The sequence below is a fragment of the Telopea speciosissima genome, chromosome 10 (assembly GCF_018873765.1).
Source record: "Telopea speciosissima isolate NSW1024214 ecotype Mountain lineage chromosome 10, Tspe_v1, whole genome shotgun sequence".
NCBI classification, from domain to species: Eukaryota; Viridiplantae; Streptophyta; class Magnoliopsida; order Proteales; family Proteaceae; genus Telopea; species Telopea speciosissima.
In genome coordinates this window covers 1,787,064-1,799,965 of record NC_057925.1, presented here as the reverse complement: position 1 = coordinate 1,799,965, position 12,902 = coordinate 1,787,064, and the positions used below count along the sequence as shown (strand labels likewise).

The following is a 12,902-nucleotide window of genomic DNA, read 5'->3' as shown; positions in this document are numbered from 1 at the left end:
GAGATCAACCTTGGAGTCAGAAGGCCTGAAAATAAGCAGAACAAAGGCCAAATATATGGTGTTAAACTTTAGCAACACTAGGCGGTCAATATTTGTGAGAGGGAGATCCCACAAAGTGAGTATTTTAGATATTTGAGATCAATTGTTAATAAGGAGGGTGACATAGAGGACGATGTTGCCCAGTGGATTAAAATAGGATGGATGAAGTGGAGAAGTGCGTCCGGAGTTTTGGGCGATCGGCATTTCCATTTAAAGTTTAAAGGAAAATTTTATAGGATTGTCATTAGACCAGCTATGATGTACAGTGTGGAATGCTGGGGTGCGAAGAAGTGTCGTATAAATAAACTTGGTGTGGGAGAGATGAGGATGTTGAGATGGATGTGCGGGAAAACTAGGAAGGATAAAGTAAGAAATGATCATATTAGAGCCGGTTTGAGAGTAGCCCCGATTCATGATAATCTTAGGGAGAGTCGTTTTAGGTGGCATGACCATTTTCAACGGAGGCCATTGGATGCCCCAGTTCGAAGGAGCAGCTTGATTCAGATGGAGGGAACCAAAAGCTATAGGCAGGCCTAAGATAATCATCAGAGAAGTGGTGAAGAAAGACATGCTTAGCTTAGGCCTTGCTCCTTGTATGACTGCAAATAGAGCTGAGTGGAGAGCGAAGATCCACGTGGGTGACCCAATTTAGTTGGGTTATAATGTTTGTGACGATGGTGTAAATACTCTCCTTTCTCAAGGCTTGAGACTCAGTTATGATGCGGTTTGTTGCTAAGTTGGGTCGATGCTCTAGAGTTTGTGTCATTGTTGTGTTCGTGTTCCCTTTTTTTATATTATTAATTTCTGTTACTTTTGGGACTCATGTAGCCAACCCCATTTAGTTGCGAAAAGGCTTTGTTGTTGTTGTGGTATGATGTTCAAGCTGTAATTGACGTTGTTACAGAGTTGCTCTTATCGATTTTGCCAACTTGGAAGAGTAGTGGCAGTACAACCCAAAACAAAAACAGCATGAGATGTATCTTATTTTAAGATGCACCTAATTACAGTTTGGTAGTGTACAATGTATAACCTGTAACAGTAGAGACTACATCATCTAAGATCAAAGGATTTACAGCATTGTAGCCAGAAAAGGGCACCCTTAGGTTGGTATCATATATTGTCCTTTTAACTAAGAAAAGTTCACTTATTGATTCTGCAAAGAAATCACACTTAATCTGATCACCTAAATTTGAAAATCTCTCTATTTCTCCATAACCCTCTCCCTCGCCCTAGTGTGTGTGAATTAAGTCAGCCAGATCTGATCCAAACTTTGTAGTTACTGAATAGTTTTAGTTTGATTTTTCTTGCATTCAGTGCTGATTTGTGTTGTGGAAACCAAATGTTTTTGTTCCTTTTCTTTTTTCATTGAGTATGAGAAAGGTTAGATTGAGTTTATTCTTGAGTTAGGGTTGTCCATTTATTTCTTCATGCGATATTTCTGGAATGTTTTTTGCTTGGTAAATCAACTATTTTGAGTACTGGAGAGATGATTTATCCATTTAACTTATTAAAAATTTCCATCTCAGATTGGCTATTTGCTCGTATATTAGATTCATCTGGAAATGGAAGAACAATTCATACTCCGAGTTCCACCTTCTGTTGCTGAGAGAATAGACCGCCTTCTGAATGAAAATGCATCATCATCCGAGGATAATTCATTGGATTTGTCCTTCTCTGGTGAGATCCTTGTCTCTGTGACTTCAATGGAAGCAATTTACATGGTTTTCACTCTTCCAATTAATTTTTTACTTTCAGAGTGGGTTTAAAGCTTCTTGTTAGTTCAAAATTTCAGTTTGAAAACAGTTTTGCCCTGGTCTGATGCTCTTAATACCACCATCATCTGAGGTTTAATTATCCCTCCCCCTCCCCCTCCCCCTCCCCTTCCCCCTCCCACACACACACACACCCACCCAATACGTGGTTTATCTAAATACTGTGGTTTATTGCTAGATTCCTGGTTAGATGGCCTTCATTACACAGTTTCTCTTGTTTAAGGGGGTAGGTATGGGAGAGTTTGGAATGACATAATTCCTTACTAATGCCACAAATCTAATAACAGTAGTTTCACTTTCTGTCATCAAAGGTGACAACTGCATTTTCTATATTCAGTTCTTATGGTCTTTTTATAATCAACCATGTCTGCTTTTATAAAAAATTCACAATAGGAGGAAGTTCACAATAGATAGTTCTGTAAATTGTATTTTTAATAATTTGTGACTGATTATTGATATAAGTTTCCTGAGTAGCATGGAGTTAAAGAAATTTGTCCGTGTGAGAAAGAATGAAGTCTTAAATGTTCTGGCTGGTGATTCTAGGCTCCTACCATAAAAGAGCATTTTGAAATTTCGTATTTTGCAGAGGATGGAAGGAGTGGATCTTTTGTCATAGGCAATGACCGTTTCCCTGCTTCTCTCCTGGATCTTCCCTGCGTTGTGGAATCATATAAAACTTATGATGATAATGTGCTAATCAAAACATCAGACATTGGTCAGGTTGGTATTATTTTGCTTGGAGTTTTAGGGGCATATGTCCAATTCTATTGCATTAAATTTGGATTATTGGGTTTGTAACAGATAATTATGATAAGAGAAGAGGGTGATACTACTCCAGATGATGTAGAGTACAGACATGGCCTCACTCCTCCGATGAGAGATGCTCGACGGCGGCGCTTTCGTAGGGAACCAGATCTAAATGTATACAATGACCTCAAATTTGCCCTTGTTCGTCTTCCATTAATGTGCAATAGCTGTGTCAGGTAATAATTTCAGTTGCTAATTGCAGCCAGAGCTGGTTCAACGGGTTGAGAAGGATCTGGTGAACATTATGGCTGGTGGAACAGCGGAGAATGTAGATATCCTTTGTGGTCATTCTTTAGCTTCACTTTGTGTATTGACATCAACCATGCGTGCCTATTGCAGACTAGAAGAGTTTTATAAATTGTTGAGGTGGAATGGAGGGGTGGAATCCCATTTAAATTCCATTTTAAAGTAAACGACTGCATAATCTTTTTTGGACTTCCTGATCCACATTAGGCTATGTCAAAGGTACATGATGCTACTTTGTGTAGTTACTATACCATCTTATACATCACTTTTATTGTCTTGTTCTCCCTTCCCCTGTCTCTTGCCATATTTTGGATCCAGTGGCTTAGGGTGGTGGTCCCTCAACGCCGTAATTGTGTCATGCAATTCACATGCTTGTCGTAGAGCAATCTACAGTTCTACACTTCGCATACATGTTACTGCCCATCTGTTTATGTGACTAATCCTTGACTTATGATAGTTAGTTCACATGCCGGAGCAGCAGAACATGAAGATGCTGTCGACAATGCACGAAATACAGCCAAGAAAATTGCACCTGCACCTGCTCCAAAGCCAGATGTCCCTGAGGCTGAAATCAATGCTGCTGGGGAGCCTGAAAGAAGTGAATCTGATGATTCTGATGATTCTATGTAAACCTGGGCAAGATTTTACATTACATTATATTTACGTCAACAAATATTGGTCAGCTGTCTTTGTGGGCAAGCAAAGACTAGGAAGGTGGCTTTGATCGCAAGGCTAAGCTTATATAGAATAATATACTGCTTGTATGGAGTACATAGTCTTCAAATTCCAGGTATTGCTTCGAATTTGCTTATTCCAACTGCTTTGAGGCAATATTTTTGGTGTAAAAAATTACTGGGGACAAACTGTAAGGCTTTTGTATCTGTAATTTCAGTGAGCCATTGGATATGCTCCTAATGACCGGTCGAACTGCTTAAGCCTACTGACACATTTTGGTTCCTTGATGTCTCTCTCTCTCTCTGGTCTTTGAATGTTCTTCAGGGGAGCAGGGAAAATTTCCCCTTAATGATGAGTTGTTCCAAACCACCTTCTAGCAGAGTGGGAAATTTATTGAAAAACAATGGAAGAAGTTCTGAGGTATTAAGTTCCTAAAAATGCTAAAATAATGTAATTTTCCATGGTATGTGTAGGTATTTATTTCAGAGGCCTTCATGATTATTAGACTAATATTATTTTTACGAACTATAATCCTCTGTAAATAAAAAGCTTAATCAACTCTTTTTGGAAGTTGGTTTCACAATTCCACTTAATTGTTATTACTTAGTACTGCCAAACAACTTTGTTAGGCCCTTAGATTCTATCTGTAGTTCTTACTGATTTCTAAGACCAATAGCCAATATTCCATCATCCCTAAGGTTGAACCCTGATTTCATTCCCTAGGCTTCGATTGGTTACAAGGAAGTTGGAAAAGGGTACTTAAAATGATTTTTGTTATAAATTTTACTTTTCACGGAAATATTTGCATTTTCCTTGTAACCCATTGGAACCTACATGAGTCACACTCCCCTGTAGCCCCGCCCAAAGGAGAGAGAGAGAGAGAGAGAGAGAGAGAGAGAGAGAACGTCACTCCTGCATTTGTCCTTGCAATACTCCTAATCATATAGCAGCCATCAAAGTTTAGCTTCCAAAGCCTTCTGGGTTGGGGCTGGCACCAGGAGAATTAGAAATACTATCAACTTTTGGAGCTCTTACTCTGAGAATATTTAGTACTTCTTGCACATATCCTTTTGGTGCTGTGTTTCTTGAAAGGAGAATTTTGCTCCGGTCAACGAGTACCTCTATTGGAGGGTCCAATCTACAACTTTAAGGCATTAGGTGGAGATAGCTCTTTAAATATATGAAAATGCCAAAGACATGAACGTAACAATGTGGGACAATGATTCTATAACTCCGAATATCTCAACTTTCTCCCTCTCATTTGGTTCTGACATATTTGGATCCACAAGTGGTAGACAACTTAGGAAGAATAACAAACTGGTTTGAGCTCAAATTCTATGTTGTGGGGTTCGACCTAAACCCTTAAGGCATTAGGTGGAGATAGCTCCTCAAGTCTATGAAGGCATTAAGGACTTGAACAAACTGATGTATGACTATAACTCTATAACACCTAACATCTCAACACTTCTGGAATTTAAAAGTTGCATCTCCTCCTTATGGTCCTATAATAATTGTTATTATATTCATTCTTGGGTCAACTAAGTGGTGTAGTGGCTGTGTAAAATCTTTCATCTTCCACCTTATTTGCATGAAGATCATAAATAGTTTGACTAAAGATGTTTATAATGTGAAAGCAAACCAAAAATCTTCTAACCAAACCAATATCTTAGGACAACAACAGCTTACAATGTCTTTAGTTGGTATATGAGTAGAGCAGTTGAAATATACCCAAGAAAGAAGTGGAGACCATGTACATGATTTAAGAAGAATGTAGGTCTGGAGATAAGCTGTAAACCAGAGTCCAGCTGAAATTATTAAATGTGTATTTACAGAGACAGGGGATCGATTCTTATCCAACCTTTTTTGACATTTTAGTTGCACTTATGCTGCTAAGTTTCTTCTCACTTTCTAAGATTCAAAGCCCCTTTGTGGTGTAGCAGGTACTAGGTAGAGAAAATCTGTTGTTCAAGAATTGTCTAACATAAAAAGGAAGACAAAAAATTTGCCCTGCAGCTTAGGATCTTGTTGTTTCTCAGCCCAAAACTTCAAAAGTTAAAAAACCCTATATATCTAAACCATGAGAACAGTTTCTGAAAAACTTTGTGGGAATGCTGGCTCGAGAATATTTTAAATTTATTTCCCTCGCCTTACTAGTCGATTTTTAGTCAGGTGAGTTATCTTGAGATTTGTATCAGTGGTATTAGAGCAGGATCTGGCTCTCTTCTAGCCGTGGCAGGAGCTGGAGAGTCCAGTGCTCAGAAACCACCTCAAAAACAAGGTGTGGGTGGGTGGGTGGGTGTGTGTGTGTGTGGGGGGGGGGGGGGGGTTGGTCATTTCACAGGTGGGACTCACCTGTGAAATGACCAGCCCACCCCTGTTTTTGCTGTCGTTTAGCAGGGCTGGACCCTCCGGCTCCCGCCACGGCTGGAGGAAATCCATTTCCATCACAGCAACTGATACTACCTGCTACCAGACAGAGGTTGGAAAGGTCTCTCTCTCTCTCTCTCTATCTCCATGACATGCGTCAGGTATAGTTTGTTTGGTATTAGATGAGTTTCAGCATTCACTAAGTTTCTTTCTAGCTGTTTTTATCGTCCAAGAATGTGAAGTCCACCTAGAATGCATTCGAATAATACATACCAAATACAGCCTAAGAAAGAAAAGGACTGAAGGGTTAAACTAATTTCAGATCTTTTAATCCGCATGAGCTTTCACCAGAAACATCTTCCCAATCTGCTGATATGAGTTTCAATTTTGTCCCTGGGAAGAAAATGACTGAAGGTCAAACTGATCCACAAATGAAAACAGCCCGTGAGAAACGAATCCAACTGAAATTGCATGTCTGAAATTATGCAGAACAAGTCAACTTTGTTTGGAACACAAGAATTAGCTACACTAATCAATTTCCAATGCGGTAAGGTTGTTCCATTACCACCTAGTGGTTGCGGGTTCGAGATGGAAAACAATCTCTCCGCAAAACGGGGGTAAGGCTGCATACATTATGACCCTCCCAAACCCTGTTTAAAATGATCAAAAGTAAGAATAGTGGTTGGGTCACCTGCCAAATCACACAAGGGAAAGGCATCTGGGGGCACTTATGACAATACATTGGGACCCAGTAGTTTTCTAATCTCACCAGAAAAATGGGAGAACGTTCTTTGTGGTGGAGCGAGGCCCCTGTGCGGGTCTAGGGACCAATGAGAGGGGGCACAGAGGCATCTTGGGAGGGATTTCTGCCTTTCATAGGGGTGGGGTGGTCATTTTACCCCCACTGTGTCTGGACGTGGGTGGTACACTCCTCCACAGGGAACTTTTCTCAAAAAAAAAAAAAGAAAAAAAAAACCCAATCGTTTTTTAAGTTACATTAGAAGATGATTGACTGGGCTGGATCAACCTAGTTGACCTCCTAATTTCTCAATTCTATTGAGCTAACCACTTTAGCTTCATGTGATGGTTTCATGAAACTGTGGGGCATGATAAGAATCATTTAAAGAGGTTTTCTAGTGTATAAGGACGATCAAGGTACAGTTTTGAGACAAATCTTTGTCAAGAACTTTTTATTGCAATCTTGATCTGTACTTTGTATAGATTTTTTTGTCTTGGAAATGACTTGCAAGATTTAACTTAGTAGAGATTTGTGATGCTTTCTTCCCAGACAACCCATGTGTGTACTTATATATATATAACCTCAGTTATGAAATTTTAGAATAGATATGGTTTGAGACAGCACCATAGAGAATGGTATTTTTTGGATTAGAGAAGATATGGAGAAAAAGGAGGAATCCAAAAATCTTAAGAGAGAACCAAATCTGCCAATGATCACTATGATTGTGTTTGGATGCATGAATCCTGTCTTGTATCTTTGTCTATTATATGTTTGTTTAGTCAATATTTGCACATGTCACACCTATGCACAACTAAAAAAATGAAAAAAAAAAAGGGTGTAGCAATCAGGTCCAAACTTGCATAGGAAATGGACTATGGGTGTACTTCAAGCAGCATGAGTTGAAGTTAGGAAATCCAGTTTTAGCTAATTAATTGATACTAATTAAATCAGATTTGTTGCGATCGATGTTGGGAGTTATAGAGGTATAGTCTCATATCGGTTATCTGTGGAACCTAATATGTGTCTTAATATACCCTTGGACCATCTCCACCTAATGTCTTAGGTTTCGTTTGGTTGCTAGGGAAGTGGGGAATGGGAAGTGAAGGGAAATAGAGCCTTAAGGTTTTGGATTGGATCTCAATTGGTATTTCATGGGTATTCCACTTTATTCCCCAAGAAATATTTACATTTTCTTAACTGAGCACTAAGAAATGGCTTCCTGATTGTCATTAACATCTTTCCTTATCATCATAAGGGGATGATTTTCCCAACTGCAGCTAATACTTGCAATTGTGGATCTACTTAATTTAGACATAATTGTAGATACCCATTACCTTATCCCAACCCTCTCTTTCATGAACCTTGCCTTTTGGTTTAAAAATGTGGCAATAATTGTTGCTGTAATAAAAGAACAACAACTTCAAGATTTTGTTGTTTCCTTCTGTTCCAGCATTGTACTTCATAGTTTATTGTATGGTGTACTTGTGGCCTAGAAGCAGTCTTGTGAGCACCATATCTCTTTTTTGTCTTCTGCAAGGAATCCATCTGTACTAAAAAAGGTAGATGTATATAGAGTAGTAGATCACTTTAATATTCCTTTCCTTGAACCATTTGATCTCAAAATTGATTGACTTAATTGAATGCAAGTAGGAAAAAAAAATCCTTTTTAATGGATCTTTATCAATTATTCTTTCCTTTATTTTAAGCTGTGAATGGTAAAGCATCTCCATCCAATCCTTATCAATGTCTTAATTGGCCTTACATATGTTTTCTTCAAGCTTATCCACCAAGAAACATAAAATATTCCAAGCAACAACCCTTAAAATATGATGTAATCTCATTAATGTGTGAAACATTTTGATGTAAAGTATATGTAAATGTTTTAAATTCTGACTCTACGCGGCCAGAATGGAAATAATTAAACTTCCTCTACTTTGTCACACGGTTTCTATACTTTCTCCCCACACAAGACTAATCCAATCACAGTTAAGAGGATTTAGCAACCTAATCACCCACCCTGTATCCATAACAAAGTTAATTAGAATAGTTTAATTAGGCTGAGTTTGTTGTTGCTGTATAGTAGTTTAATTAGAGAACTTAACAAGTGAAGTTTATGCTTACTGACTGCCCTGGTTGGGAAGAAAAACCTGCAACTCCTGGACATACACCACATCTGCAAGTGGATTATTTTTTGATGAACTAAGAAAATATTTGATTAAAACATAATAGAAAGGTTATAAGTCATACAATTTGATGTTATCTGGGAAGTTCTAGCATGCATAGCTAAGTTACGAGCGGGCCTAATTACTATTACAGGCTGAAAAAAACTGAAAATAGTTTTAATATCCACCACATCTGCAAATGGATTTAGACCATCATTTAATTGATTTCCAACTAGAAGATACACAGACAAATATTGACCTGATAAAATGATCTTCAATATCCACTTCATTTTGATATCAGATAGATGAGTTGGGGAAGGAAATAGATTGAATGATTATGCTATATGATTCTTGAATTTCACAAATATACAGAGCAGGACTGTTTCTTTCCATTATTTCCTCAGGATGTAAAGCTTCTCCTTAAAGAGGGTTTTGAAAAATGAATATGCATAGAGTGCTGGATGAATAGTATGAATTAAATAGAACTCTGGCTGAATTAATCAGAGAAATGATATCATCTTACTTGCATATGGGTTAATCAATTTTCTTCCTTTCCATGCTCACAGCCCATTATCAAGGCTTCATATGGAAAGAAGTAGATCCTGTGGTGATTGGTATAAGTTAGAAATGGTATCAGTAGAGCTGATCCATTGTGAGTATGGTATTGTTCTTCATTGATGATTCAAATTCTCTTCTCTATATAAAGGGCATTGAGACCCAAAAAAATTCTACAAGTGAAATTGCATTTTCACTGAGGATCTACAAAAAGAATAAAAAATAAAATTGAAAAAGAATGCTCTACACACAAAAGAATATGTCAGGGATTCTCCCTTATCTGCCATCAGATCTTGAGGTTGCTGTTGTTTTTCTGCACAATGTGGTTGGCGTTAACAGCTTTGGGCTCAATTCTATTGAATTCTTAGGAGAGTAGTTAGCTCTAGCACTTCTGGGAGACAAGTTCACTCGCTCCAAAACACGTGATTGAAGCCCGGATGGATAATCCCTCACACAGCCAATACGGGGACCAGCTCCTGTTGTCCATTTGCAAGATAATTGCTTCCCCAATTGATATGATTTCATTTCTTTATGTGAATTAATTCTCTGGAGGATTAATTCTTTGGGACAAATTTCTTCTTCACTTTCTTCGTGGTCTTCCTCGAATAAGTTCCGCTTAGAAACCATGTAATCATGTTCTATCTCTCCTGATTCTTCTGCTGTTTCATTTCCATCCGTTGAAGATTCTGCCGGGAAATTGTTGTTACTTGTGACAATAGATGGACCATTCCTTTTGGGTATTTCAAGGTTGGTCAATTTTGTATGCAAGAGATGAAAATGCTTTGATTCTGCAGGTTCTGTTGCACTTTTTGGATCTTGGTCCATTGAATCTGTCTCCGAGTAAGTATCCCCATGGGTCAAGTCCTCCTCGGATGCGTAGCTTCTGAAACCTCTACCGATATGTTTGTTCGAAGTTTCTTCTTCATCATCACTTGGACATTTCTGAACAGAACCAGAAACAGAGGTACATCAGTGTGTGCCTATTTGTTTTCTTCCTTCTTTCACTACTGGGGTATCCTAGATATTACCGAAACCGAAAGCTATGAGAGATTGTTTTACCTTCACATCAGAGAGATCCACATTATGCTCCGTAAGAAATGCTACAAATTCCTGAAAATTTTCTTCTGTTGGTCGATAATGCCCACTGTGAGGCCAGACAGCCTATAAGAAATTCAAAGAAACACTGTTTTTAACAATACTATTGATTAAGCAAACCAGAACAGAGAAGATATACAATCTCATTGAGACTTGGGGAAAAGGAAAAAGAATCACTAATGGTTTTAGTTCTGTACCTTAAGTATACCATTCTCTACAACCAATCTCCCTGCAGCAGAAGTGGCTCCTCCAGCCAAGAAACTTGAATGCTGAAACTTGCCTTTTTTCTTCTGGCCAACATATACGGCCTTGGAAGTGCTAAGGACAAAGATCCATTTAGAATCTTTGGGTCCTTCAGTAGTGTCAAGGAGCTTTCCAGTCTGCTTATAATAGAACCTTCCATTCTCCACTACTACCTCATAAGCTTCTCTTTCAGCCTGAACAAAAAACCAGTGTTTGTCTGTAAGAAGATCGGTTCGATTTAGGGATAAAGCAATGCATGGTCAAAAGGAAGATGAGGCTCACCGGGCCAAGATACTTGATGCATTGTTGTTGAAGCTTTGATCGAGGGCATTTATCGACGCTGACCTCCTTCCCTTCCCCTATATCAAGCCTGCAGTTTAGAACTCCAAATGATTATTTTCTGAATCTCAAAACATAATTTAAAAAATTGTTGGGATTTCAAAGTGAATTATGTTTTTGAAAATTACCAGTAGAAGAAGGGTTCTCTACTCTCACAATGAAGCCATCTAACATAATAGAAATGAAGATTGTGTCCATACCGATGCCTTGGATCAATCTGTCAAGGAAAATAAGATCAGATTAATAAGCTCCATGTTGGAAATTACATTTGAAGCTATTTTTTTCTTTAATTTTTTTAATGTCCAGGACTTACTGCCTCAAGCCAATGCTGTAGAGCAAGCTTCTGAGCCTTGTTATCCTTGGATAAACCTTTCCCCACCTGCATAAAAAGAGCAACACCTCTGGTTCAGATAAAATTCAAATGGTATCTACAGTAGAAGAGAAGCAAATATCAATTTAAGCAGAACCTACCTTGGCAGCTCGGGTTCTAGCTCTTGACCACCGGGAAATGGCAGTCTCATGTTTCTCGATTTCAAAGAAAGAAATAGAACTTCGCTTCAGCTCGGCGAAATCTAACAACTTCCACCTATATTAAAAAGACCACTCAGATCAGATACCAAACGAAATGCATAAAAACACAGAGACTCTGAAAATGATGAAAACTCACCATTGTTGCTCGACAAGAACCGCACAGTCTGCGAGCTTTCTTCTGGTTCGGAAGCTTTTATACACTTTCTGCAACTTCACTGCCGCTTCATGCTTGGGGCTGCCTGAATCCAACAAGGGTGAGCTGGGAATCTTCTCAGTATCCCTTGCTGGTAATGGGTCAGTGATCCCTCTGCTCTTAAAGCCGACCGGTTGAGGGAAAACTTTATTTTCGTTATTGGATGAAGGTGCCTTTATTGAGATCGTAGTTTCCATTGGTGATGTTTTAATGCCAACTGATCCTTCTAAGACCATCCTTCCGGAGCCAAGGGATTTCTGTATTTTGGGGTCAGAATCTCCACCATTGAAACTAACGGATCGCAGTGCTGTGCTCATGTTGTCGAAACTGATGGATTTCACAATCACAGCTTCAAAGCCATCATTCAAATCATCAGGAGATACCCCCATTACTAAAAAAAAAGAGGAATACCTTATCGAAATCCTTTATAGCAGAAGACCAGATTTCCCTGTTAAGGAATGAACATATAAACAAATCTTTAACAACTTTCTAATTCATTAAAAAGCAATTAAAGAGGAAAACCTATGAACCCAAATCATCAAAATTTTATTATTATGGATGCAATGAACAGTGGAAACGATTCATTTAAAGAAGTACTAAATTAAATGCTGCAGACAACCAAAACCAATCAAGGAAAGTCCAATTTTTTTAATTTTTTTTTGGGAAGATTGAAAGAAAAACCAACCTGCAAAACCCATTTGCATATTTTCTTCCTCCCACTAATTATATGAAGTTATGAACAGACCACCATGATAACCAAAACTAAGAGGTACCCATTACCCAATGATAGAAACTAAATGTAGGTACAAAGGTGCTACCTTGAATCTGAAGCTTGACCAGAAGGGAAGAGTTATGAGTTATTCTTCTGGTTCTCCGAGCTGGGGAGAGGGGGTTTGGAAGGGAAGATTGGAGAAACAAAGATAACTGAGAGATAGAAATGAGGGAGAAGAAGAAAACCCAAATGAGAATATGAAAGATTGGTGGATATGAATATTGTAGAATCCGAATAAAAAGGGGTTGGTTTGTTGGGTTAGGGAGATTACAGAGTGGCTGGCTGGCCTCACTTCCCTCTCGGAAGCTTTGCTGTGGCGTCTTGACTGAGTTTTCAAAACCAAAAAACGTTGGCTCAATCGACTAAT

At 38.5% G+C, this 12,902-nt stretch overlaps 2 protein-coding genes across 5 annotated transcripts; one reads left to right on the top strand and one right to left on the bottom strand.

Annotated features, from left to right (window-relative positions):
• The first annotated feature begins 1,444 nt into the window (after positions 1–1,444).
• On the top strand, positions 1,445–3,657 carry LOC122641475 (transcription initiation factor TFIID subunit 7). Of its 4 annotated transcripts, XR_006329909.1 has the most exons (6): positions 1,445–1,716; positions 2,398–2,531; positions 2,613–2,732; positions 2,821–2,902; positions 3,322–3,549; positions 3,611–3,657. XR_006329909.1 is itself a non-coding variant. In XM_043834721.1 (5 exons), the coding sequence occupies exons 1-5, from the start codon at positions 1,602–1,604 to the stop codon at positions 3,492–3,494; spliced, it is 624 nt and encodes a 207-aa protein (XP_043690656.1). In that variant the 5' UTR covers positions 1,445–1,601; the 3' UTR covers positions 3,495–3,657. The 4 variants fall into 4 exon arrangements, 3 of the variants coding, with proteins under 3 accessions (XP_043690656.1, XP_043690658.1, XP_043690657.1); XM_043834721.1 differs by having other exon boundaries at positions 3,322–3,657; XM_043834723.1 differs by having other exon boundaries at positions 1,450–1,716; positions 2,821–2,893; positions 3,334–3,657.
• Positions 3,658–9,609: 5,952 nt separating this feature from the next.
• On the bottom strand, positions 9,610–12,206 carry LOC122641736 (IQ domain-containing protein IQM2-like). The gene is made up of 8 exons (XM_043835028.1): positions 11,707–12,206; positions 11,511–11,625; positions 11,353–11,418; positions 11,168–11,256; positions 10,983–11,070; positions 10,655–10,894; positions 10,422–10,523; positions 9,610–10,304 (listed from the first exon to the last, which is right to left on the bottom strand). Exons 1-8 carry the CDS (start codon positions 12,150–12,152, stop codon positions 9,639–9,641), a joined length of 1,812 nt encoding a protein of 603 aa, XP_043690963.1. The 5' UTR covers positions 12,153–12,206; the 3' UTR covers positions 9,610–9,638.
• Between the last annotated feature and the right edge of the window lie 696 nt (positions 12,207–12,902).